The sequence below is a fragment of the Capra hircus genome, chromosome 23, assembly GCF_001704415.2.
Source record: "Capra hircus breed San Clemente chromosome 23, ASM170441v1, whole genome shotgun sequence".
Taxonomy (NCBI): domain Eukaryota; kingdom Metazoa; phylum Chordata; class Mammalia; order Artiodactyla; family Bovidae; genus Capra; species Capra hircus.
This window is the reverse complement of record NC_030830.1, coordinates 45091452-45119319: the sequence shown is the minus strand read 5'-3', so window position 1 is coordinate 45119319 and position 27868 is coordinate 45091452. Positions and strand designations below refer to the sequence as shown.

The 27868-nt window shown below is 42.0% G+C and overlaps 1 protein-coding gene across 22 annotated transcripts in view; it reads left to right on the top strand.

The window, feature by feature from the left end:
* The window catches only part of DST (dystonin), a 530351-nt gene that overhangs the window by 332460 nt on the left and 170023 nt on the right, over positions 1-27868 (top strand). For 19 of the 22 annotated variants that reach the window (XM_018038670.1, XM_018038677.1, XM_018038675.1 and 16 more), the window contains 23 exons: positions 270-365; positions 810-937; positions 3884-3977; positions 4431-4585; positions 5581-6043; positions 6139-6267; positions 6424-6501; positions 6577-6738; positions 6817-6921; positions 9484-9579; positions 10719-10844; positions 11429-11581; positions 11793-11947; positions 12271-12397; positions 12855-13038; positions 13931-14088; positions 14952-15130; positions 16539-16677; positions 17505-17698; positions 18730-18892; positions 19710-19793; positions 20619-20726; positions 21274-21372. In XM_018038670.1, coding sequence (XP_017894159.1) covers positions 270-365; positions 810-937; positions 3884-3977; positions 4431-4585; positions 5581-6043; positions 6139-6267; positions 6424-6501; positions 6577-6738; positions 6817-6921; positions 9484-9579; positions 10719-10844; positions 11429-11581; positions 11793-11947; positions 12271-12397; positions 12855-13038; positions 13931-14088; positions 14952-15130; positions 16539-16677; positions 17505-17698; positions 18730-18892; positions 19710-19793; positions 20619-20726; positions 21274-21372 — 3375 coding nt within the window. Of the gene's footprint in view, positions 1-269; positions 366-809; positions 938-3002; positions 3766-3883; positions 3978-4430; positions 4586-5580; positions 6044-6138; positions 6268-6423; positions 6502-6576; positions 6739-6816; positions 6922-9483; positions 9580-10718; positions 10845-11428; positions 11582-11792; positions 11948-12270; positions 12398-12854; positions 13039-13930; positions 14089-14951; positions 15131-16538; positions 16678-17504; positions 17699-18729; positions 18893-19709; positions 19794-20618; positions 20727-21273; positions 21373-24791; positions 27363-27868 lie in introns of those variants that run through there. The other 3 variants (XM_018038688.1, XM_018038682.1, XM_018038687.1) reach the window with 3 other exon arrangements.

Below are 27868 nucleotides of genomic sequence, written 5' to 3'. Positions count from 1 at the left end.
TAAGAGATGTGAGCTTGATCTCTGGGTCAGGAAGATCCCTTGGAGTAGGAAATGGCAACCCACTCCAGTATTCTTGCCTGGAAAATTCCACAGGCAGAGGTGCTTGGTCGTGCAGTCCATGGGGTCTCAAAGAGTCGGACATAGCTGAGTACTCATGCCACGCCACCCAGGGCAGGTGAGAGAACAGAAAGCAAGAAGTCGTGACGTTATGTGATAATGAAAACAGATTTTTGAAGTTCAGCTCTTTATTATTTTCCCTTTCATTTTAGGCACTTTACAATCAGTATTTACAGTTTAAAGAAACAGAGATTCCACCAAAGGAGACAGAAAAATCAAAAATTAAACGCTTATATAAATTATTAGAGGTAAGAAAAAATTTGCTTTGAATTGGCAAATGTCTCCTTTTAAAAAATTTTATTGGTGTAGTTGATTTACTATAGTGTGTCAATTTCTGCTGCTCAGCATGGTAACTCAGTTATATATCTCAGTTATGTATGTATTTACCGTGCTGTGCAGTAGGACCTGCTGTTTGTCCATTCTCTGTATAATATTCTTTGTATCTGCTAATCCCAAACTCAGTCCCTCCCTTTCCCCTTCTCCAACCCCTCCCCTTTGTCAACCGCAAGTTTGCTCTCTGTGTCTGTGATTCCGTTTCGTAGATAAGCTTTTTTGTGTCATCTTTTAGAGTCCATCTGTAAGTGATATTATATGATATCAAATGTAACCTTTATTAAAAGTCTGTCTTGATTTAAGAAGCGTGATTTTTAATGTCTTTGCTTCACATCACCTTTTTGTGCTGTTTTCTCTAGATTTGGATAGAGTTTGGACGCATCAAACTCCTTCAAGGTTATCACCCAAATGACATAGAAAAAGAGTGGGGAAAGCTCATCATCGCCATGCTGGAGAGGGAGAAGGCTCTTCGTCCCGAAGTTGAAAGGTTGGGGGCATTCTCTGCCCTGGGTGTCCAGTGAGGGGGTCCACTTGTGGTGCAGAAACAGCTCAAGATTTGGAGACATGCCAGGCTGGACCAACATTAGCCTTTTCCATTTGCTTATTTGCGTGACCTTGGCTAAGTCTTTCTGATTCTCCCATTTTATCTAGAAACTCTTCGAAGAGGTTTGAGGAAGGAATCAGGGAAGTAATGTTGGAGGGGGGGCCTGTGTTGGTGTATGCAGTCGCATCTCATATGGCGGTTACAGATTTAAGTCAGGAGGACCCGTGAGAATTTCTCCAGCTTTTAAGTCACCAGAAGCTCATCCGTATATAACATAGGTTAACTGTGAGCTTACCTATGTTTTGGGCTACAGCCTTCTCTCCGTGGGTAGTGAACCCTCTGTTTAAAGAAGGGCAGTGAGGCAGCACCCGGAGGCCGTGTGATCGCTGGTTCAGTCCCGCCCTGCCTGTGGGCCCAAAAGCATCCCTCAGCTTCCTCCTTTCTCTCCTGCCTCACCAGGCGCCCCAGAAGGTCGCCTTGGTCCTCAGGAGGGGTTTGTTGGACGGTCCTTCCGTTCCAGCCTGAGCTGTGCTGCGTGGGGCTCGTGGTCCGAGTCCCTGAGGCCGGCCTTCTAGTCCTCGGCGAGCCACGCCAGCTGCCTCTCAGGAGCACTGGCCTGCCCGTTTCCCAGCCTCCGCGTTTGTGAGATCTCGGCACTGTCTTTTCCTGTGGCTGGGTCATCTGGTTCGTCCTCTCCTTACTCCTGATCTTCCTCTGATCTCAGCTCCAGTATGATTTCCTCCAGAAACTTTCCGAAGTCTCCCAGGCTGGTTCAGGTGTTTTGGTGTTGACACTCCTGTTCCACGTGGTCCTCCTTCATAGACTCATCTCGGTTGTAATTTATACATTTCTCTGCGATTGCTTGAATGGGGACTGCCGGTTCCACAGAGTGAGCATGCAGGCAGATTCCTGTGTTTGTGGTTCCTTGTACTGCCCACAACACTGGCTCTGCTACCCAGAGGCCCTCAATATACTGATGTTCTCTGCACCTACTCCTGACTTCCGCGTGGAAGAAGTGTAAACTAATGCATTGAAGATCAGAGGGTGGGTCTGATTTGTCAGGCCTTTATGACATCATTGATGACACGCTTGTTAAAGCAGAGTATTATGTCTGCATAAATGGATCCTTTTGAATCAGAACAAGTGCAAAATACCCAGGATGGACCTTGCAGGGAGGACATGATTCTGGGTGGTTCGAATGAAATGCTCAGCTTCCAATCTGATGAAAGGATAGAAAAGGTGCCAGAGAAGGGGGGCAGAGTTGATTTTAGTCGTCAGAATAGCAGCTGGATTTTAATTCATGTAAATAAAGAAAGCTGTGGTTAAGAGTTCAAGGTCTAGGAGCCAGTCAATCCTGGATGAATTATTAGCTCAGTGTTCATGCCATGTAATCTTAGACTCACTATCCTCTCTAAACTTCAAGTTTCCTCATTTGTAAATAGGATGTGATAGTAGGAACCATATTTGGTGGTTCTGAGTATGTCTATAAAATGGTTAGTTAATTTCCTGGCACCTAACAATTGCTTCAGAAATGTTAGGTGCTGGCTGCTATTATTATTTTGTGCTTTTCTGTTTACTAGCTATATTTGACATGGCACTCTCAAATTCTCTTCTAAAAAGGACAGTGTCTTCTCTAGTTGGGGAAGCAGCAGTTTGGCTTTGCAGTGTTGGGGATAGGAAAATATTTAGCATGGCTGATTCAATGCCTTCATTTTTCTTGAAGCAACAAGTTTTTTGGCATGAACTCTGTATTGCAAAATAATAGCTCTGTGGCATGGGAGTGTGTAAAAGGCAAATGAGAAAGAGCCAATGATCTTAGGCCAGGTAATAACCTGTAGAAAGGAAAAACAAGCATAGACAAATTAAATCTCCAAGCATCACACTGATACTCTTCTTAGCACTTTGGCTTTCGAAAATAAAAAGTAACTTTTTAGTGAGAGTAGACCTAACATTCCTGGGGGCGGTTCCTGGGGGGAAAAAAGGTACCTGGGCAGTTTTCCAGTTAATGTAACCTAATCAGCACACTCTGTGGTGGTTAAAAAGGAAAGGTGGTTTGCTTCTTATCAAAGTCGTTTGTAGGTGTTTGTATATACCGGTTTTTTAACCCTGTGTTGTTCAGTGCAGAGCTGGTTTTTCCAAAATGCTAGGATGAGGCTCTGATTGGCTGTTTGTGTTCTTTTAGCTGATGACTGGTATTGCCAGAGTAACCTGGTTGTACTTTGGCTTCGGCGAAACATCAGAGTTGTTTTTGAGTTGGTGGCAAGTGAATGACTCTTGGTGAAAATATTTGGCAAGTCTTGTCCAGTGACACCCCATCAGCCTGCCTTGTCCGTACATGTAGGGCTTTAGTGTAGGCTACAAAAAAAAGAAAAAGGCAGACCGTAGCTAGCAAACCCATGGCTCTAGGCGGGATTCTTTTGAGTAGCTATCAGCGTATTATTTGCTGCGTGTTGAATATGCATGTTGGGGCATATTTAAGGAGCCATTAAAAGCGGTAATAGGCAGTTGCCTCTTTTCACCATTAGAAGCAGCACTTTCTGCAGACTGGGTACTTTCTAGTCATCTTTTAATGGTGGAAGAAAAAAACATCCTTGCGAGATAAAAATGCACAGCAGTAGTTACAGTTACCGGAGCAGTGATTCTGTGTTTAGTAACACGACCAGCACTCGGACTAGTCTTGACTCAAATGAGAATTTCCTCTCGGTTCATTGTGGTCCAACCCTGATCAACTCCTGTATTAGCTTTGGCAATGAATCCTTTGATGGACACAGGTATGGAGTCCTTGGTGTGGGATTGTGGTTTTTCTTTTGGCGGGCCGCGTGTTTCAGGGGCGGCTAGCTCTCTGACTTCAGAAGGAGAGACTTTATTTTATTTTGTTTCTTCTTTTAGGTTGGAGATGTTGCAGCAGATTGCTAACCGAGTTCAGAGGGGCAGTGTCATCTGTGAAGACAAACTGTTGCTTGCCCGAAATGCTCTCCAGTCTGTAAGTTCATTTCAGGAGCTGCTGGAATTGCTGTAGAGGGGTTGGTGTATTCAGATGAAATAAAATCTTGTTATGCTTCCCAGGTGGCTCAGACGGTAAAGGATCTGCCTGCAGTGCAGGAGGCATGAGTTTGATCCCTGGGTTGGGAAGAGCTCCTGGAGAAGGGAATGGCACCCCGCTCCAGTGTTCTTGCCTGGAGAATTCCCTGGATAGAGGAGCCTGATGGGCTACAGTCCATGGGGTCCCAAAGAGTCAGACACGACTGAGCGACTAACGCTTTCACTTTCATGGCCTGCGGGGTCTAGTTCCCCGACCGCAGATCCAGCCCACGCCCCCTACAGTGGGCACGCCGAGTCCTGACTGCTGGACCACCAGGGAAGTCCCTGAGGCTAGATTTGAAATGTGTTTGATTAGTTAATGTAGAATTAATATTTGAATTGTTTTAAAATACAGGATTCTAAAAGGTTGGAATCCGGGCTGCAGTTTCAGAATGAAGCGGAGATTGCTGGATATATCCTTGAATGTGAGAACCTTTTACGCCAGCATGTAATTGATGTACAGATTCTTATTGATGGAAAGTACTACCAGGCAGACCAGCTGGTACAGAGGTAAGGCCTTGTCCTCCTCTGTGACTGTTCCGTGGCCCCTCATTAAGAATGCAGAGTGTGGCGATTTTATGAAATCGTCGCCAAGCTCTTTCTTGTTGACAGTGTGTGTCACATTAATTGTGTCATATTTCGGTGTGTTTAGTAGGTTTTGTGCTTCGAAGATAAATAATAGAAAAAAATTTTATGATACATATAGTATTTAACCCTGTAGTAACTAACCTACAGTTGAAATATTCCTGTGTGATATTTGAAAAAGGGACAATAATGAGAAGATTATCTTTAAGTCAACTTATCAGTTTTGTGTTTATCTTATGAAAATGCTCATAACAAAATATTGGGAAATATGTATATAAAATTGTGTCTCTGAGATGTGGATTTGGGGATAGGAATGGAACATTTCTGGTTGTATATAATATATATTATGTAAATATCTAAATATGTGAGATATATATATAAGGCAAAAACTATGAATGATGCTTCAAATGAGTTATTCTGCTTTTAGAAATCTACAGTAATTCTAAATATAGAAAATATCTAAATAAATATAGGGGAGAAAGTGTCCATGTCAAAAATTTGGAATCCTGTGTGTCAAATAATAGAATGAGCATATACTATGATAGTGTTGTAATTGTGTTCAGTGTAAATTACAGTTGTAAAGATCATATGATAATATAGAATACTTATAGTACAACATTGAGTGAAAAAATTGTGATGTAAATTTTTATCAGTGTGACTGTAATGACATTTTAAAATAGACTTTATTTATTTGAGCAACTTAGATTTATAAAAAATTGAGTGGACAGTGTAGAGTTCCCATAACACCCCTTCAAAGCCTCCTGCCCTGTTATTAACATCTTGCACTAGTGTGATGCTTTTGTTACAGCTGATGAGCCAGTATTGATCATTTTGGTAATTAGAGTCCCTAGTTTTAGGGGTCAGCCTTTGTGAAAAATACCTCCTACATTATAGCTTACGCATTTTGATTTTCTTCTCAGGGTTGCAAAGCTGCGCGATGACATCATGGCCTTGCGGAACGAATGTTCCTCGGTGTACAGCAAAGGCCGCGTGCTGACGACGGAGCAGACGAAGCTCATGATATCAGGAATCTCTCAGAGTTTAAACTCAGGATTTGCACAGACCTTACACCCCAGCATGAACTCAGGACTGACTCAGGGTCTCACACCTTCCCTGACCCCATCTAGCGTGACCTCGGGCCTGTCGTCAGGGCTGACTTCCCGCCTGACCCCGTCTGCCACTCCTGCCTATACACCTGGCTTCCCATCAGGGTTAGTTCCAAATTTCGGCTCAGGAGGGGAGACAAGCTCCCTGCAGACTCTGAAGCTGATGCAGATCCGAAAGCCCCTTCTCAAGTCGTCTCTGCTGGACCAGAATTTAACAGAAGAGGAAATCAACATGAAGTTTGTTCAGGACCTTTTGAATTGGGTGGATGAGATGCAGGTAAAAATATTTACTTTTACTTGAGTTTCAGGCCTTATTGCTACCAGTTTTGTTTTGGTTTTTTTTTTTTTAACCTCATATCTTCCTATTTAAAGGTGCAGCTGGACCGCACTGAATGGGGATCAGATTTGCCAAGTGTTGAAAGCCATTTAGAAAATCATAAAAATGTCCACCGAGCTATTGAAGAATTTGAATCTAGCCTTAAAGAAGCTAAGATCAGTGAGGTATGCGAATTTAAAGTCTGTACGTATATATTTCATCCCAGTTTCTGCTTTGCTCTTTCTGTTAAGACCCTGTTGTCACAGGATGAAAGATACATTGCCAGTGAACCAGAATTTCTTAAGATTCCTAACCTGCTGTCTTTTTATCCCATGTTATAGATCCAGATGACGGCACCTCTTAAACTAACTTATGCAGAAAAGTTACACAGATTAGAGAATCAGTATGCAAAACTCTTGGTAAGTTTTTTTTTTAACTTTCCCTTCCCTTTATATGGCAAAGACATGATTCTTACCATGATTCTCCTTATAAAGAATACATCCAGGAATCAAGAGCGGCACCTTGACACACTCCACAATTTTGTAACTCGTGCAACAAATGAACTTATTTGGTTGAATGAGAAAGAAGAGGAGGAAGTTGCTTACGACTGGAGTGAAAGAAACACCAACATAGCCCGGAAGAGAGACTACCACGCTGTGAGTGCAGCTTCTGTGGCTGAATGTTACACGTGCCTCTCAGGTTTTATCATTTCCTAATGTATTTATTTCAATTAGGAATTGATGAGAGAACTTGATCAAAAGGAAGAAACTATTAAGTCAGTTCAAGAGATGGCAGAGCAGCTGCTTCTGGAAAATCACCCAGCCCGGTTAACCATTGAGGTGAGTCAGAAAGTGTAATATGGATATTTGAATATTACCTTTCAGATTCTTTTATTGTTTGTGGATAAATAGAAAAATGCAAACGGTCAAGCTTTTACTACAACCTGGCTCAAAAATAACACTTCTGACAAATCATACTGATGTGCCTTCAGTTCTGCGTGAGGTGTATCACCCATTTGTGTCAACCCCTGTGGCCAAAGAGGTGCAGGACAGTAACTCTGAAGGACCTTGGCTTGTCAGGCTTTGAAGTTGGTTTCTTCCTGACCACATGATGTTGCATGAGGTTGTAACCTTGCTAGGTCCCATTCACTTACCTAAAACGGGGGAAGTTGCTCCTAACTGTAGAGTTGTGTGAGGAGGAGAAAAATGCTGCTTAGTTCAGTTCTTGATACATAGTAGGTTCTCAAGAAGTCCTAGTTATTATTATTTCATTTACTAATCCTGTCCATGATCTGGCTCTGAGAGGAATATCCTCAGGGTGTAACACACATTTCAGACCCAGAAGGGGAGGGCTGACCTGGAGTTTATCAGGCTGCCTGTAAGGTGCAGGTGGGGTGGGGGGTGTTTAATTTTTAGGCCTGATATATGCTAGAGTTAGTGACTTTCTAAATGTGCTGGAGGTTATATAAGAGGGGGAGAAGTATCAAATGTGGACAGTTGTATATTTCCAGAGGAAGAAAAATGAAACTGTGCTTACCATGAATGGGATGTGCGGTTGAGGAAAGGGATCTGAGAATCTTTGTTCCCTAAAATAATTTGTCGTGACACAAAAGATTCATGAAATTCTAGACCTCATCTGGAGGTCTGGGGAATGTTACAGTTGCCCTTCTTTAATGTAAAACTGTGGTTTTCATCCCCAGGAAATGCCATGTAGAAATGTTAAGGACCTGGGAGAGTCGGGGTGGGGGTGGGGGTGGAGCACTAGGGAAAGGAGATTAGAATCATGACGGGTCTGGAAATACTTTTATACTATGGTCAACTAAAAGTGGGATAACAAGAAGTGACAGCTGCTGGGAAGTACGATTATAGGTTGAGACTTTTGATGGGAATGGATGAAGTGGATGTGAACCTGATTACCTTTAAGTAGAGCTGTTAGTCTAATTAAGAGGCTGTGGAAGAATAAAATTAAGGCTTAGTCATCTTTATGGTTCTTCAGGCCCATCTAAGGTATTGTAGGCGATGGATAGTAGTTAATTATCAACACTATTTTGTATTTTATGAGGAAAAGAAGCTAATAATCTAACAATGCACAGTGTGTATTTTATAGCCAATTTACTCTAAATAGCTTAATTGGAGGGAGCACGTAATGTGATCAGGAAGTGTTGCCAGATTTCCACGGTTGCCTTGTATGTTCCATCCAGAAAGCTGCCTGGACCGAGCTCAGTGGCCTGTTTCTCCCTCCAGGAGGGACCATCTTATGAAAGACAGTGGTTAGAGCAGCTAGGCCGCCCTCTTCTGGAAGCCAGGGAGCTACACCTTAAATAGGAAAGGGTGTTTCCTGTTTCCCTGTAAGTAGGTGCCTTTCCTATAGTATTTTTGCTCTCATGAAAGAGGCACCTTGTACTGAATAAAGATTCAAGTAAAAAACGTTTGAAATAAAACTTCCTTAATTATCTCTGATATGATCCTATAATTACACTGATAAGGGATTGCATAAGCTTCTCCACCCTTCCCAAATAGTCCCGATAAAACAGATCAGCCTCACTCCTGCCAAGAGCTTCAAGACTAGTTTTGGAAGCAAAGACCAGGGAAAAAACTACACACCATGTACTTTGGTGTCAGAAGGGGGATTTTATTATCCAATAATACAAAAATTCAGAAAACAGAGGAAAATGGCGTGAAGGGGGTGTATCTGAGGATTCTGCACAGGAAAGTGTTGGATAGCTTGCGTCCATCTCAAGTGTTAAAGAAGTCTGCCTGGAAAAACAGCCCCAGAGTTAGCATTTTTCATATATATGACAAGAAAAACAAGTCAAGAAACTGAAAATTTGAAAGAAATTAGACTGAAAAATGTATGCAAGACAGCAAAAGAGACACAGATGTAGAGAACAGTCTTTTGGACTCTGTGGGAGAGGGAGAGGGTGGGATGATTTGGGAGAATGGCATTGAAACATGTAAATTATCATATGTGAAACAAATTGCCAGTTCAGGTTTGATGCATGAGACAGGGTGCTCAGGGCTGGTGCACTGGGATGACCCAGAGGGATGGGATGGGGAGGGAGGTGGGAGGGGGGTTCAGGATGGGGAACACATGTATGCTCGTGACGGATTTATGTCAATGTATGGCAAAACCAATACAATGTCGTAAAGTAATTAGCCTCCAATTAAAATAAATAAATTTATGTTAAAAATATAAAAAAAAGAAAAATGTATGTTTAAACTTTCAGGACTGGCTTTGTACAGGTGAGGATGTTTAGCTTAGCGGGACATTTCATGTCCCTGATTCTCAGGTCTCTGTTAAAGGCGTCTCATCACCTGTGTAGACCGTCATCTTTTAACCCTGAGAAGCCTGGGTGTGTCTTGCTGCGCAGATAGCAGCAGTGACTGTGTCTTCTCTGGCAGGCCTACCGCGCGGCGATGCAGACGCAGTGGAGCTGGATCCTGCAGCTCTGCCAGTGTGTGGAGCAGCACGTGAAGGAGAACGGTGCTTATTTTGAGGTATGCAACGGTCACCGTGCCGGCGGCTGGTGCTGCAGTTTCACCTGAGTTACAGGAACCATTTCCATGGTGTAATGTTGGGATGCATGTATGTCTGCTTGGGGCGAAGGACACAAAAATGTCTTCATTGTAGGAGAGAAGGGTTATATATATGTCCTTTAGGATAAATGGAAGCATTTTAGTAAAAAGAAACACTTTAAAAACCACTTAAAATGTCAGAAAATCTTAACTTTGTCCGTGCTTCTCTTTTTGAGAAACAGTTTTACTAGGGGGAGCTTTTTTTCTATTCTTCAGAAGTTTTAAAATATTCTTGCAATCTCACCCCCGCGTAACAACTGTTTGGGCTTCCCCAGTAGCTCAGCTGGTAAAGAGTCCGCCTGCAATGTAGGAGACTGTGGTTTGATTCCTGAATCAGGAAGATCCACTGGAGAAGGGACAGGCTACCCACTCCCGTTTTCTCGGGCTTCCCTGGCTCAGCTGGTAAAGAATCCACCTGCAATGCAGGAAACCTAGGTTCAGTCCTTGTTTTGGGAAGATCCTTTGGAGAAGGGAAAGGCTACCCACTTCAGTATTCTAGCCTGGAGAATTCCATGGATAGAAGAGCCTGCCAGGCTATAGAACATGGGGTCGCGAAGAGTCAGACATGACCGAGTGACTTTCACTTTCATTTAACAACTGTTTAAGTGTTTGTAGACGTTCTAAAGTGAAATAGATGTTCAATCAAAGTAATACAGGGCCATGACCACAATATAGACATAAACTTTGTTATATAGATGTATTATTTTTCATATTCTTTTCCATGGCGGTTTATCACAGGATACTGAATACGGTTCCCTCTGCTAATACCAGTAGGACCGTGGTGTTCACCCTCCCTGTGTATGATAGTTTGCATCCGCTAACCCCCGAGTCCTAGTCCTTCTCTCACCTCTCCTCCCCCTGGGCAACCACAGGTTTGTTCTCTGGACACTTAGCATTCACTCATCATCATCCAAGTTCAAGAGCTGGTGTTTGGTTAAGGGAAGGGCTCTGGAGAAGGAAGTCTTGAGGTCTCCTTCTGTTCCCATGGTACTCACACCTGACAGCTGGGGGCTTTGCTGGCGTTTCATACACTTTAACTGCCAGTTTTCATCTTTCGCTAGTTCTTCAATGATGCCAAAGAAGCCGCAGATTACTTGAGGAATCTAAAAGATGCCATCCAGCGGAAGTACAGCTGTGACAGGTCCAGCAGCATCCACAAACTGGAGGACCTCGTTCAGGAGTCAATGGTACGGGCAGGAAGACCCCGGGGCTTCGTCAGTGATGCAGAGTGGGGCTAGATGCGTGCCTTGTTGTATTTCTGTGTGTGGAGCTTCGCATTTTATTGGTACTCTAGGTGTTTCCGCCTCACTCAAGCATTTAAACATTCAGTTTTAGCATTTCTTTTCTTTTTGGCAACACAGCAGGGGTATTGTTTGATGTGATTGCCTTAGTATTTTAAAATGCTCTTACAGTGTTCTGTGTGTGAGTATGTGTGTTTAGTCATTTATTCCATAAAGACTTGTCAGTATTTCTATATCCTAGACACTATTTTTAGTGCTGGGACTGAACACAGCAGACAAGAACCCTGCCAGGGGTAGGATGCAATAAACATGATAAATTAGTACAGTACAATACATGTAGTCTGTTAGATCGTGGTAAATGTGAAGGAGGAAAGAAAGCAACCAGACAACACCGGGGAAGAGCGGGTGGCGAGGGGCTGACGGTTCAGACGGAGGACTCTTCTGGGGAAGCTGCATTTGTGCACAGCCCTAAAAGAACAGAGAGTACTACAAGCTGTGTGCTTCTAAAACCCTTCTGATTTATTCCTCAGGAAGAGAAAGAAGAGCTTCTGCAGTATAAAAGTACAGTGGCGAGCCTGATGGGGAGAGCAAAAACAATAGTTCAGTTGAAGCCCAGAAATCCTGACTGTCCACTCAAAACTTCTCTTCCGATCAAAGCCATCTGTGACTACAGACAAATTGAGGTACTTCAACTCCTAGAAATAGACATTATTCATATATTCATATTCATATATGTCTGGCATTATTCATATATTTAAAAAACAAGGTCATGTTGCTCACTAGTGGTAAAGTTTTCCACTTTAAAAAGACAAAAAAATACCCAAGATTGTGTGTGGAAAGAGACGCATACCACAGTGACCACATCTGGTTGTTCTGTTCTTCTTTTAAAACCAGATAACCATTTTCAAAGACGATGAATGCGTTTTGGCAAACAACTCTCATCGTGCTAAGTGGAAGGTCATCAGCCCCACTGGGAATGAGGCCATGGTCCCTTCTGTGTGCTTCACCGTCCCTCCTCCAAACAAAGAGGCGGTTGACTTTGCAAACAGGTTTGTGTGCATTAGCTCCAGATATAGGGCTGGCTTTGGGGGTCTCTGAAGGTTAAAGAAACAATCAATGCTTTGGCAAGGCTAATAGAATATGGGTTTGAGAAAACTCCCAGAGATAGTGAAGGACAGGAAAGCCTAGCATGCTGCAGTCCATGAGGTTGCAAAGAGTCAGATAAGACTTAGCTACTGAACAATGACGGCACTGGATCAGAAGGACCTAGAGCTAGTAAACCTGGGATATGTCTCAAACACAGACAGAAACCGTCGCACGTGTTGGTGGGGAGTGGGAGGGCTGAATCTGAGTTTTCTTCCATGTGTTTCAGAATTGAGCAGCAGTATCAGAATGTCCTGACCCTTTGGCACGAGTCTCACATAAACATGAAGAGTGTGGTCTCCTGGCACTATCTCATCAATGAGATCGACAGAATTCGAGCGAGCAATGTGGCTTCAGTAAGTGCAGATCTGCACGTCCACCCAGCCTGTCCCAAGGTGCAGGCTCTTGTGATGAGGAGTGGCCTTTGTATTTTCCCTTGAGTAGGATGAGGTCCAGCAGATCCATGATAAAAGTCATTTATTTATTCACTGAATCTCTGTTACATGCCTGTTTTATATGAGGTACTTTCTAAGAATTGGGGATCTGGAAAGCCCATACTTCATTCAGGAGAATGAAGTTTTCATTAGTGTTTGGGCATATAGACATGGGTGGTTTGATTCACTTATGAAGTTCTGTAGTCTTGTTTTCCCTTGTCTTTTAAAACCTAAAGTTGTGAATGAAGAAAAAATCAATTTCCAATGATTTTCTATTTAAGACTATTTAATATAAACTCATGTCCCATGAGACCCACTTGAGATCAGTCCTACTGAAATTTCACCCTTAATATTATAATGGACCTTTGGTCTTCTTTAGATAAAGACCATGTTGCCTGGTGAACATCAGCAAGTTCTGAGTAATCTGCAATCCCGTTTTGAAGATTTTCTTGAAGATAGCCAGGAATCCCAAATATTTTCAGGCTCAGATATAACACAACTGGAAAAGGAGGTTAATGTGTGCAAGCAGTATTATCAAGAACTTCTTAAATCTGCAGAAAGAGGTAAAGCGTGGGGATCCCTGCCTTTTTTTCTCCCTGGGTGTTTAGTCCAGGCTCTTTTCTGTTATCACTGGGACTCTCAGTCTTAGGTGTATTATGTCACTCAACCTGTAGTAGGTAGAGACAGTTACTGAAGCATTAGATGGATGTTTGAGGTAGGAAGATTCAAAAAGGAATTCATTTTTTTTCCAAATGATTAAGTAGTAAAAAGCTGCCAACCAAGTTGTATGACAGTGAATTCTTAATGCATCTACTTTTAACCATTTTCACTAGTTTGCAGTGTAATGTTCAGAATAATATTTTAGTTTCAGACAGGTTTCAATTACTTTTTCATATGTTAAACTTGGATTTTTTAAAGAATATTTTTTAAGAGAAGTTTTAGATTCACAGCAAAATTGAAAGCAAAGGGCAGAGGTTTCCTATAACCAAACCTGGATTTTATATAGGGGTTGAAGGAAAAGATTTTGTCTTGTTAATGTTTGTAAAATATAAATTTTATTCCAAATTCTTGACATCCATAAAACTTAGAGACCAAAAGAACTTTAGTAGTAATACTCAAATTTTTTTGAACATTGTTCTTATAACTAATCTGCTACTAATATATTTCACATTTTTGTGAAAACAAAACAAACCAATGTATTACTTTCCTCAGACGTCTTAAGGCAGATGTTGGTACTTTAAGTGGCATTAGGGAAGTTGTATTAACTCTTTGTAAATTGTAAGGTCCACAGTTTCAAGGTTTATATCCTTGGTGTGGGTTTGTGGTGATAACTGGTAACATTAGTCTGACTAGCTATGTCTCAGTAATGGTAAACTTGCTTTATTAAATCATGAACAAGAACATCCAAACGACAGAAAATGAGGTATTTTCTAAACATTATGTTTACTCTCACAGAGGAGCAAGAGGAATCGGCTTACAATCTCTACATCTCTGAAGTTCGGAACCTCAGGCTTCGGCTGGAGAGCTGTGAGGACCGTCTCATCAGACAGATCCGCACCCCGCTGGAGAGAGACGACGTGCATGAGAGCGTGTTCAGGATCTCGGAGCAGGAGGTGAGGCTGCGAACGCGTGGGCCGAGGTCAGCACACGTGGGGTCTCGGCGACCTTCACCGCTGACCCTGCGACCGCTCACGCGCTCTCTGCCGGGGCCACCTTGTGAGCTCTGACTGCACTCATGGCTGATGGCAGATGGGGATCTGTGGTTCAGCTCTGCCTCTCACCCGGTGAACGCGGAGCACTGCGTCCTCGCCGTTTACAGGGAGGCTGCAGGGCCTCTCTGTCGGGCACTTGGTGACGACAAGCCCTGAACTAGGTGTTTCGGCCCGAGGGCTGTGCAGTGAGGGAAAGACTGACGGTAAAAGTGGACTGCCTCGGCTTCGTTTCTTTGGTAAAGAAAAAATAAAAATACGTAAATGTTTTGCAGCTAGAGATGGTCATACTAGGTGAAGTAAGTCAGAAAGAGAAAGGCAGACACCATATGATATTGCTTATGTATGGAATCCAAAATAGGACACAAATGAGCTTATCTACGAAACAGATACAGACTCACAGACACAGAAAATGGACTTGTGGTTGCCCGGCGGGGGATGCAGTGGGAGTTCTGGATTAGCAAATGCAAACTGTAGGATGTATACAGTGGATAAAGAGCAGGGGCCTGCTGTACAGCACAGGGAACTGTCTTCAACATCCTGTGATAAACCATAATGGAAAAGAATATGAAAAAAATGTATATATGTGTGTAACTGAATCACTTTGATGTACAGCATAAATGAGCATGACATTGTAAATCAACTATGCTGCAATTTAAAAAAAGAATATGTATTTACCTCAAGAGGAATAATGGGAAATGTGTGTTTTTAAAGTGTTTGAAGAAAGAGGCCCTGTCTAATCCTTATGTTTGTTCTTTGTTTTGTAGAAACTAAAGAAAGAACTGGAGCGACTTAAAGATGATTTGGCCGCGATCACAAGTAAATGTGAAGACTTTTTCAGTCAAGCGCCTGCGTCTGCCTCCACACCCGCCTTGCGGTCTGAGCTCAGCGTGGTTGTCCAGAGCATGAACCATGTCTATTCCATGTCGTCCACCTACATAGAGAAGTATGGAACCACTGCCTTGATAGAAATCATCTAAACTGACTTCATACAGCTGCCATTTATATACAGATGCTGTTTAGCTAAAAATGTTAATTTTTAAGAATATAAAAAATTATTTTCTTTTCTTCATTTATTTTTATTTTTAGCTGCGCCAGTTGGTGCTAGCGGTAAAGAACCCGCCTGCCAATGCAGGAGACAAAAGAGATGTGGGTTCGATTCCTGGGTTGGGCCCATCCCTGGAGGAGGGCATGGCAACCCACTCCAGTGTTCTTGCCTGGAGAATCCCAATGACAGAAGGCCTGATTGGCTACTGTCCATCGGGTCGTAAAGAGTCAGACACAACTGAAGCAACTTTGCGCACACGTGTGGATTTGCTTTCTGCATGTGGGCCTTCTCTAGTTCAGCCAGTGGAGGCTACTCTTTGTTGTGGTGTGTGGGTTTCTTGCTGCGGTGGCTTCTCTTGTTGGGGAGCACAGATTCTAGGCGCGTGGGCATCGCTAGTTGTGGCTCAGGGGCTTAGTGGCTCCACATCTTCCTGGACCAGGGATCAAGCCCATATCCCCTGCAATGGCAGGTGGGTTCTTACCCTCTGTACCATCAGCAAAATCCCTCTAATTTTTTTTCTTAGTAACAAATACGCTAAATATTTCTGTGGATTTATGATGCTTCTTCATGCTGAAAGGGAATGAGCTTCAGAGACGAAAGCATTAATGACCTTCCCACATGTTCCCTGTAGTTTTGGTAGCTCAGCTGTTACCGTCTATTGAACTTACCTTCCAGTCTTGGTCTAAACTAGGTTTGAAAGAAGCCCCTCTTCTGTTGGAATCTTCTGCTGAAGGCAACTTGGGGGCATGGTGTGGATTCTGTTAGATAGTTAGTGGGATGTTAATCTTTTAAAAAAATTTATATTGAAATATGGTTGATTTATAAGGTTGTGTTAATTTCTGCTATATAGCAAAGTGATTGTTATACGTAGATATATTTTCTGTATCCTTTTCCATTATAGTTTATTACAGGGTATTGAATACTGTGCCCTGTGCTATACAAAAGGACCTTGTTGTCCATCCAGCCTGTAGTGATAGCTTGCATCCGCTGACCCCTGAACCCCACTCCACCCTTCTCCGGGTGCCCCCTCTGCCTCCACAGGTCTGTTCTCTGTGCCTGTGAGTCAGCTTCCGTTTCACAGATACGGTCCTTGCTGTCATATTTTAGGTTTCACATATAGGTGCTAATCATGTGGCATCTGTCTTTCTCTTCCTGACTGACCTAGCGGGGTGTGAATGTTGTAGTATAAACCGTCATCATGCCGGCGTGGGGAGCATTGCGTCACCCAGCCTCATGGTGCGTCAAGCCTGTATTGAGGGAAAAGAAACACTTAACAGAAGGGGTGTTGTTTAATTATCTTTTTCAGGTTGAAAACGGTCAACTTGGTGTTAAAAAACACTCAAGCTGCAGAAGCCCTTGTAAAACTCTACGAAACTAAATTGTGTGAAGAGGAAGCAGTTATAGCTGACAAGAATAACATTGAGAATCTAATAAGTACTTTAAAGGTATGCGTCTCACTGCTGGCAGTTTTTTAAGACTGTGCTCTAACAGTATTTCTCTAGAACTTGGCTCAGGTCTTCAGACATCAAGCATTAAATATCTGAACTTGAATACCTCTCTTTCATTCCATATCTTTTCTCTGTAATACTGTGACTTACTATAAATAAGTATGTTGATTCATTTTTAGTTTAAGATGAGTTCTTTTCATTTGAAGTTTTTATCTTTTTGACAGTAGATTTTTATACTCTGTTCATGTTGGCAGCAAAAGGAGTTGAAACTTAAAAGTAAATTGTTTGTAATTAGATGGCCTTGCAGAAAGAGGCAGTTATTTAAAGAAATTAAAGAGGTGAATAGACTAGTTAATCTAAGAAGGAAAAGGACTGATAGTTGTACTTGTATGTTTCTGTCCTTCCACTTATGAAGCCCTGAGGAAAGATATTGTAAAACAGTTGTGAAAAGTTGTTTCAGTGATTTTTAATGCACACATTCATTTTTAAACAATGGGATCAGTAGATATATAAAAAATAAACAATGAAAAAGACTTACTGAGTTGGCAGACTTACTTATGAAATATATTTTATTTTATTGATGTGCAAAATCTATTAGGCTGAACTTTATATATAATATTTTTATTTTTCTTAGGTCAGAGTACAGCCAAATATGACAATTTTATAAGGTTCAACCTAATGTAATATTTTGTATATGAAATATATTCTTTCCATTGTCTGATTTTATGTCAGTCATTTGTAAATGAGTTTTAAATTAGGCAAATGAAGTGTTTACCTGGTGAGCACCTTACACATTTTTATAACTGTAAATTGTTCCGTTTAAGCAATGGAGATCTGAAGTGGATGAAAAGAGAGAGGTCTTCCATGAGCTGGAGGATGAGCTGCAGAGAGCAAAGACCATCAGTGATGAGATGTTTAAAACCTACAAAGAGCGTGACCTTGACTTTGATTGGCACAAAGAAAAAGCAGATCAGTTGGTTGAGAGATGGCAGAATGTTCATGTTCAGATTGACAATAGGTTAGTAGCCTTTTCATTCAGTTTTAGCTCAGATTTAATCTCTATATTCTGGGTAAAGTCTAAATGTATTAGACTCCATATGTAATTCTTTCCATAGAACAGTTACCTTTTTTATAGGATCGCCTTGAGCAAGATACTTAACTTCCAAATGAGTACTTTTAGGTTAATCTACTTGAATTTTCTGAAGGAAAAAACAATGCAGTTCTCTAGTTGTTGCAACCTGATAATATCCAGATAACCATGACTTAGTAATAGGAGCGTGAATCATGCATTTCCTAGGGTGGGATGCAGTATCCATAGTGGGCAAGAAGGGTGAAAGAAACTGAAATGGCCTGATGTTCATTTTAGCCAAAGATAAAAGAAAGTCAAGATCATTTGCCCAGTGACTGAAATTAAGAAGTGAAAGGAAATGGGATAGTTTTGGGGACGAAATGGAATAGTGTTCTTTCTCATTCATTTTTTATGTTTTTATTAATGTAGCTAAAATGCTTCTATAATGTAGTGCCATGTGTGACAAATACGTTATTTTTAAATACATAGTAGCTAATCTCTAAAATACATGATCTGTAGGTTTAATGTAGTGGTTTTATAGTCATAGAAACTGGATGTTCAATTACAGCTCCTGAAACCTATCCTCTGAGTTCATGTTGAACCATTCATTGCAACCAGGTCATGATTTCAGAAGTGAAACTGTCATTGCTACAAGCTTTGGGTCTTCAAGACTTGCTGATTGATGATTAGTGTAGTTAAGTTTCCAGTTTTCCTGCTTTTTAGCTTTAGTCTCTTGGATTTGCCCCTAGAACAATCAGTACTAATACACTGCACAAGTCCTGGAGAAAAGTAATTTGTATTCAACCCACAGCAGTGCAGGGGCCCTGGGAAACTGGCCTAGGGTGCTTCCGCCTTGAATTCTGGACACTCCCCTGTGGTTGCACTTAGGGCAGTTAGTTTGTCCCTTCTTTCTTTTCTACATGTTCCAACTCCCTATTGGTTGCTCTTGAAAACTGGCAATTCTGTTGTCATCCTCTTAGGTTACGGGACTTGGAAGGCATTGGCAAGTCACTGAAGTACTACAGAGACACATATCACCTGCTGGATGATTGGATCCAGCAAGTTGAAACTACTCAGAGGAAGATTCAAGAAAATCAGCCTGAAAATAGTAAAACTCTGGCGACACAGTTGAATCAACAGAAGGTGTGCAAACATAGCTCCTCATGGTTGTGTCTGCATTTAGTCACTCATGACCTTGAACTTCCTTTCTCTTGTTAAGACAGTAGGTCAGCAACTATTTCAAGGAAGACAGGAATAAATCGTAAATGTTAAAAATCTGCTCTCAGACCTATATACATTACTTATTTGATTTATTGGAGGTCAATTTTGAAATCATAAGGAATAAGAAAGTTTCATGTTGGGACAGTTCAAGTGTCTAATGATCATTGAGGTTAGATTAGGACCCTACATTTTAAAAAATGATCAGTTGTAGAAAATTAAACAGCCACATTTTACAGAGTTAAATGCTTTGAGATTTTTGTTCCATCTTGAGGGGCGAGTAATTTCTAGCTCTCTTTAGGTCAAGATTAGGATTAAGGAGCAAAGGGTTTCAGGCCTACTTGTGGGTAATTCCCACGGAGTTTAATAATTTCTGCTTTGTCAACCCCATGAGGGGGTGTCACGTTGTGGCTTGAACTTGAATGTTTGAACTTCACCCATAAGGCAGATGACATTAAGTGCAGTGGGGTAGAGGGAATTCTCTGGCAGTGCAGTGGTTAGGAATCTCTGCTTTCATTGCCGAGGACATGGGTTCAATCCCTGGTATGGGAACTAAGATCCCACAAGCCAAGCAGTGCAGCCAGATAAATTGATTGATTGATAAAGGCTGTGCTTAAAAGTAAAATAGGGTAGAGAGCTGTAGTCTTAAGTGATGTAGGTATTTCTTAGTGCCTGAGATCTCAAGCTGTTGGACAGCATAGAATTCCTTGTTGCTTTTCTGCTAACCTGTGTGCATTTATAGATGCTGGTTTCTGAAATAGAAATGAAACAGAGCAAAATGGACGAGTGTCAGAAGTACGCAGAACAGTACTCCACTGCGGTGAAGGTGAGAAGGCTAGTTCCTTGCATCAGATTTCACGTTCAGGTGTTCAGGGGGGTGTTTCCACAGTGCTCTTTTGAAGCCTTCATGGGTCATTCAGTCTGTGTTGAAAAGTGAAACAGAGAATATTCACTGTCACTTACTGTTAATTCTTCATGGAAACCTGAGTCATGTGACAACCCCTGGTTCTTTACTTCTCTCTCCGTGTCACACACATGCACAGCTTGCCCACACCCCCATGTACACCAGGAGAAAATGCAGCTGTCATCTCCCTCTTTCTGCTTCACTTACCCCTTCCTTCCCTTACCCCTTCAAGTATTGCTGGAACACCCACCATTAGTCTGGGTTAGGGTTCCATGTGAGGATTGCTGCCGTATTCCATGGAAGTATTGATGGAGTGTCCCTGGAAATATTGCTGGAGTATCCATGCAAATATTGCTGTGACATTCCATGGAAGAACATCTCCCTTAGGGATGGTTCCCATGTGCTCTGAGTCGCCCGCCACATCTCGGCTCTGGCCATTTGGATCTGCAGTCCCGTTTTTTATCTAGAAGGAGGGGAGACCGAAAATAACTGGCATGCTGCTCCTAAATGTGTCCATGAGCTCCTAAAGGGACTTAGGAACTTTGCTGACCACCCTAAATGTTTCTGATTTTAATTACTACCTTGGAAACATCTCAGGATTGGATTGATTCCTGAAAATGTGTTTTTGCAATATTTTTATTTAAAGTCATTCAGTGAAACTGGATTCCCTTTCTCTGCATGAAAGATCACTATAGAATGAAGCATTAGTGCTTTGCCATGATTAATCTTACCGATTTCTTCATGCAGGACTACGAATTACAAACGATGACCTACCGGGCTATGGTGGATTCACAGCAAAAGTCTCCAGTGAAACGACGGAGAATGCAGAGCTCAGCAGATCTCGTCATTCAGGAGGTGGTAACCGTCTAGAGACAGGGAGCATGCAAATCAGAGAAGCAGCACTCTAGCAGTTTTACATCTATATTTGTATTTTACATCTATATATTTATATTATGGTGAAATATACATAGTAGAAAATTCACCATCTTAATCATTTTTACGTGTAGAATTTAGTGACATTCAGTACCTTTGAAATGTTGTACAACCTTGATCACAATCCAAGTCCAGAGCAGTCCATCATTCCGAGTAGCTGCTCTTTACCTATAACAATGCATTTTATTAAGAGTTTTAAGAAGCTCTTTGAAAATCCTCATTCAGAATGAATGAATTGCTGAGAATACTAAATGCCTGTCACAATTACATTTAGAGGAGGAAGGTCATTACTGTGGTTTACACAGCAGTGATCTTGCTCCTATGTGGTTATCGTTAGTAGGAGTCATGAGCTTCCCTGCCCCAAAGCCTAATTAATGTTTTAATTATTACTTGGTGCTTGTTCAACTCATTTAGGGCAAATGGAGATTATGTTTCTATCATTTTTTTTCTTTTTTTTCTTTACGTGTAGTTCATGGACCTAAGGACCCGATACACGGCTCTGGTCACCCTCATGACACAATATATTAAATTTGCTGGGGACTCACTGAAGAGACTGGAGGAGGAGGAGGTAACCATTAACCATGGGCAGGTCACTGGCAAGGAGCCATGAGGTGGCTTCGTGATAAACTCACATGGTTGAGATCTGATGTATAAGTGATTAGTTATAAAATTACAGTGAAAAAGAGTAGAGGCCTGGGATTTTTTGGTTTGTTATTGAGATTCTCTCAAATTGAAAAGCATTGCAAAAAAAGAAACAACCATTTGGGGGAACAAAAGAAAAACATTTTTATTTTCTCTCTAGGACTGTATCTAATATGAGAGGGCTAATGTCATAAATGGCTCTGTTTACATTATGGAATGTAAGCAGTTTAGCAGAATTTTTTCCAGTTTTCTTTGAAGTATAGTTACTACTATTATGATGTCTGCAGAAATATTACATAAATTTGTTTTATATCTTTTAAATTAATTTACATCTTCAAGGATTTAAAACAGAAACACCATTAAGTTAAAGTAGCAGGTATTTATGCAAAATGGTAACGCTTTTTAAGAATTGAGGTGTTTCGTTTTTATTTTTGTCAAAAAGATATGGTATATATTAAAAAGACTACGTGTATTTAATAATATATTCAGAAACAGAATAGGGAGTTACTCATGAAAGTATGTTTTCATAAGAGGCTATTGTATCTAATTTTGAAGGTATTATGCTGTGCTCTGTTATCTTGATATAGTTTCTATTCTTGACCTCAGAACAGACAAAAATAGTAAATTGAATGCTACAATAAACAAACTGTGGGGCATTGGCCATTTAAATTAGACCATTGTTGAAATTCTGAAGGTGATTGTACTTAGTATAACTCCATTCATATAATGAGAGAACCAAAATGGTAGCAAATGTCTAATAGATGTTGCTTTCTTAGTTTTTAAAAAAAGTGTGACTACTTTTATGAACTATTTCTGTCTGTTCAGAGTTACTAGCACTAACATAGCTATTTGCAAGTCTTTATAACTAACTTCCTTTGGGCTTAGAAAGGAGAACCAGAGTATTTTTACATCCAAATAATTGGCATACACTTCTCATCTATGAAAGGTCCACAATTTTTTTACATTTTTAGTTTTTAAGAGGTATTCAATTTTAAATGGTAGGCAGATCTTTTAAATTGTATATTTAGTAGTTAAATGTAAAATAAAATAAGGCTTTTATTTATTACTATGTATGTCTGACTGCACACATATGAGCCACTTTGCTCAATTTATCTGAGGGGGTAGAGTACCAGAAGTTGATAGACCCAAAAGACATTTCAAAAAGCCTAAAATATATCTAAATTATGCTTGTCATCCTTTGAAATGTTAAAGATTTATATTGAATTGAAAGTCAAAATAATATAGTTTATGGAAGTCTGTGAAAGGACTATTATAATTTAAAATAGATTTTTAAATTCTTTATTAAAAATTCACCACTTAAGGGTCTTAATAATGGAGTATCTTATAAAAGATACATAGCTCAATTTTCAGATTCCACAAAGAAGTGTTTCTGAAACTGAGTCTCTAAGACCCACATGCGAAGTCTTGGTCAGAGAGCAGAATTTTCCATAATAAACATGGACTCAAAGAGGGAGCCATGTTAATTTCAAAGATAATACCAAATTAGCTACAGAAATATTAGTAGGGTATCTGTAATGGATATTTAATGGATAAAGAGATTTTTCTAGTCTGTGTTGACAGCAGAATATATTAACTGCTGAGATTAAAAGACAGCATGTCTCCTTGGGAAAAATTTAAATAAAAGTTCAAGTTATTTTATGTGAATAAGTTTGAGATACACAAGAGAGCAAATCAGTAATAGAGCTAAATGACTCTAGTAATTTTTCTGATCTTTGCTTAAAAAAATTATAGTTATCTAGGCAACATGAGATTAGCAGTCACTTAAATGATTCCAAGACACTGAGAGTTTAACTTTTATTTTTTTTCCTGAGAGAATTTTCATTTTTTTTTAACCTCAGACTATGACCAAGAAAAAAAAGAAAGGGACTCAAAATTTCTTCACAACAGCTAAGTTTAAAGGAAATTTGATGAGAAATTGAGAAAGACCCTTTTAGAAGTTGTCTACTCAAAAGATTAATATATGGAATACTTTTAATGTCTAAGCAGATAAAATGCTTCAGTGTCATTAAGAGTTGACCCTGATAATAAACAGAGCACTAAATATTACAGACTGTGATGAGATTTGTTTTCATATGAATTCTTATCAAAAATCATATTTAGGTTAGCAAAGGAAACAACCAAAATTCTCATCAAAATTATTGGCAATCATGAGAGGATGCAAAATAAGATGTGTGGTCTGTAATACAAATCAAATTCTTAAGATTTACTAAGGCTTTTCAATGAAAATATGACCTGCTATTTAGAATAATTTCCCTCCTTCTGTTTAAGTTACTTCTAACTATGATGATTTTTAGCTGAGAATACAACACTAATAAGCTTATGATATTAATAAAGAGAAGTTAAATGGGATGGTAAACTAGTTGTGATCACATTGTTCTATAGTCAAGTATATTCCTCCCAGCTGAGATCGATTCTGTAATCAATAGTGTGAACAAATTTTCTTAATTGGAGCTGAGTTCCTAAGTATACCTTTATAAGCATTTATATTTAACACATATCTCTATGTTTGAGGAGTATCTGAAGGTACTTGTCAAGGTGGATTCATATGGGCCATGTCATTAATGACAGCAGCAGTCTGTGAGTATATGAAGCACGTCTTTTCTAAAGCCACCAGGACTATGGCTGCCTTTGCATTAGCAATTCTGATTATTGTAAGTATCATAGTCGGGCCAATATAAATTAGTGAGGAATTAGATTTTAGAAAATTATACATTTTTATATAATTTCCTCCTTCCTCCTGTTAAGTATTGTTTCCTCAACTGGCTCTTAGTTCCAAAGTTCTATATCTTCTTTCTTTTAGATATCATTTTTAATTTCTTCTGGGCTAGAAACTGAAGACTGAATTTTCTAATGTTCAGTTCCTATATGGTGTATGTTGTTCTTAGCTGGCAGGACTAGGTTGTGTGTGAGAGTGAAAGAGGACTGCTGTGAGAATTGTGGTTCCTACTTTGTCATCCACCTGTTTTGCATGGGTTTTCAAAATTACTGACGTTTTCTAGACCTCAGTGTCCTCATCTGAGGTGAGAGTCAGGCTGTAAGGTTCCTTCTTGCTGTAAAATCCTGAGCTAGCAGATTTTAAAAGCAAAATGATTCCTAAGAGGCAAAAAAGAAAAAGAAAGATTCCTTGGCTTAGAAAAGCCGACACACAGGGTCTGTGGTTTCCCCCAACTGCTTCCCCTGAAGCTCCTTCTCTGGTGGCGGTGGCGGGGCTCGGGCTGCCTTGGGTCTCCCTCCGGGTTGTCGGTCCTTTGGCGAAAGCGGCTCCGGAGGCCTGCAGTCGGGCTGGGGCGGCGCGGGTCTGACCCTTCTGAACGTCTCTCGTAGATGCAGAGGCGTCAGGAGGCTTCAGAGCAAGGGGTGTACTCAGACCTGCTCCAGCGGCAGGAGGCGACCGTGCGGGAGAACCGCCAACTCGCGGGGAAGATCACGGAGCTGGAGAGGGTGCTGGCCGAGCTCGAGAGGCAGAAGTCCCGGGCGGAGCAGGAGCTCCCGAGAGTCCGGGAGGCGGCGGAGGACGCACTGAGGAGGCAGCGCAGGGACGCGGCGGACATCGCGCTGCAGAAGGTGCGCGCGGAGAGCGAGGCCGAGCGGTACCGCCGGGAGCTGCAGGCGGTGGAGCGCGACCTGCGCGGCTTCCGGGAGCAGCTGGCGGAGCACAGCGCCGCCCAGAGGGCGCTGGAGGAGCGCCTGACCAGGAAGGACTGCAGCCTCCAGGAGCTCGAGCGGCAGAGGGGTGAGCTCATGGCGGAGCTGAGGAGGAAGAAGGCCCACGAAGCCGAGCTCCTGGAACTAATGGAGCGGATGGAGAAAGACCTCACGTTCCAGAAGCAGGCGGCAGAGAAGCAGCTGGAGGAAAAGCAGAAAATCGACTCGAAAGCCCGAAGAACAATAACAGAGATGCAGCATCCCTGCAGAGAAAGTGCGCACCCAGTTTGTCCGAGCGCCGAGGCCAAGGACCTGAAGGAACAGGTGGGCGACCTGATGACGGCCAACAGGAGGGCCGAGCAGGACGTGAGGAAGCTGAAGTGTGAACTCGGCGCCCTGCAGCTCGAAAAGACCTCCTCGGAGGAGAAGGCCCGCTCGCTCAAAGAGAAACTGGATGAGACCAACAGGGCCCTGAGGTGCCTGAAGCTGGAACTGGAAAGGAAGGACCAGGCCGAGGAGGGGTACACGCGGCAGCTCCAGGAGCTGGGCAGGCAGCTGAGCCAGACCTCGGGGAGGGCTGCGGAGGTCAGGCAGGAGGCTGCCGACCTCACGAGGATGAAGCACAGCTATGAGCTGGAACTGGAGTCGCTGCAGCAGGAGCAGGGCAAGCTCCAGAGGGAGGGGGACCGGATCAGCAGGACACAGGCTGCCGCCGAGAGGAGCATGCAGCATCTAAACTCACAGGTTACTTCTCCACAGGATAGCAAGGTGTCCTCTAGGGAAAGAGCATGGTCCTGCCAAAGAACGTCAGATAACCTGAAAGAGCAGTTTGAGAAAAGTCAGGTACAGTTGCTTCAGAATATTCAAGCCGAAAAGGAGAATAACGAGAAAATCCAAAAGCTGAAAGAGGAATTGGAGAGAAGTAACGAGCGTGCGGACAAGCTCAGGCACAAGGTGGAAGAACTCACCAGGCAGAATAACCAAACCAAGTTAACAATGCAGAGAATTCAGGCAGAATCGGCAGACGTGGTCTTAGAGAAACAAGCCATCCAGCAAAGATGTGAAACACTGAAACTCCAGGCAGATGGTTTCAAAGACCAGCTTCGGACCACCACCGAGCACTTGCACAAACAGACCAAAACAGAACAGGAATTCCAAAGGAGAATCAAATGCCTGGAAGAAGACCTGGCCAAGAGTCAGCATTTAGTCAATGAATTCAAGCAGAAGTGTGACCAGCAAGACCGCATCATCCAGAACACAGAGAAGGAGGTGCGAAGTCTGAGCGCGGAGCTGAGCGCATCCAAAGAGGAAAAGCGCCTTGGGGAGCAGACGGTGCAGATGCAGCGGGCACAGGTGCAGGACCTGAACAACAGGCTGAAGAAGGTGCAAGATGAACTGCACTTAAAGACCCTAGAGGAGCAGGTGACCCACAGGAAGATGGTTCTGTTTCAGGAAGAGTCTGAGAAATTCAAGCGTTCTGCTGAGGAGTTTCGGAAGAAGATGGAAAAATTGATGGACTCCAAAGATATCACAGAACATGATATTTCGGGCATCCAGCTGGACTTCGTGTCTCTGCAGCAGGAAAACAGCAGGGCTCAAGAGAACGCCAGGCTCTGTGAGACAAACATCCAAGAACTTGAGAGGCAGCTTCAGCAGTATCGCCAGCAGATGCACCAAGGGCAGGATGGGCAGGCCCATCACTACCAGAAGTGTCGGAAGCTGGAGGATGAGCTGGTGGCCCAGAAGCGGGAGGTGGAAAACCTGAAGCAAAAGATGGACCAGCAGATAAAGGAACACGAGCATCAGTTAGTGGTGCTCCAGTGTGAAATCCAGAAAAAGAACACAGCCATCAAGCCAGACCCTGAGATGGCAGGGAAAGAGGGTCCGGGCCCCAGGGACCTCCCCTCCACTTCCCCCGTGGCTGGGGCCCCTCTGCAGAGGTGGACTCAGGAACCACAGCCCTCGGGGGAAAGATGGCAGCGCTGGGGTGCGGAGCATGTACAGAAGGAGGTCCAGGGCAGGCCATCAGGGGCTCCAGCTGAGAAAGAGAAAACCCAGCAGTGCTACTCTGAATACTTTTCTCAAACAAGCACCGAGTTACAGATAACTTTTGACGAGACAAACCCCATTGCAAGACTGTCAGAAATTGAGAAGCTAAGAGATCAAGCTCTGTATAATTCCAGACCCGCCATCAGGTGTCAAGATGACAAGTGTGAAATAGACCTGGTGACGCTTCTGGCGCCCTTCGAGGTATTCCCTGGGTTCTGGGACCTTACCGGTTACCCTCTGTCAAGTTTTTGCTCTTGTTTCCTTTCTCTGCTAGGCTATATATTTTTAGCCATATTGAATGTGATTGGCTCTTTGTGGTTCATGCTATCATTTTCTAGTGATTTACCTAAATCTTTATTACAAACCATAGTCTTTAGTTTTTAAGTGCTGAAGATGAAAAACACAGATGGCATGGCTATCCTGTTGGTATCAACAGGGATTCTATTCTGAAAAATTTGACCCTAAAAAAAACTAGAAAAAGCAGGCAGTTAGTTTTAATTTCTAACACATTCTGTGGACAGGTTTCAGCTCCCATCTTTTTCAGATATACCATTTTAATACTTAATAGTCATCTAAAGTTTAAACTTCAGACTCTCAAAATAGCATTCCTTATTCATGAACCCTCTGGGGCTTAATAGTTTTCTTCTCTTATGTAATCTTTGTTATTCTAGGAATTATATTTGGATTAGGAGTGGGTAACGTGAGAA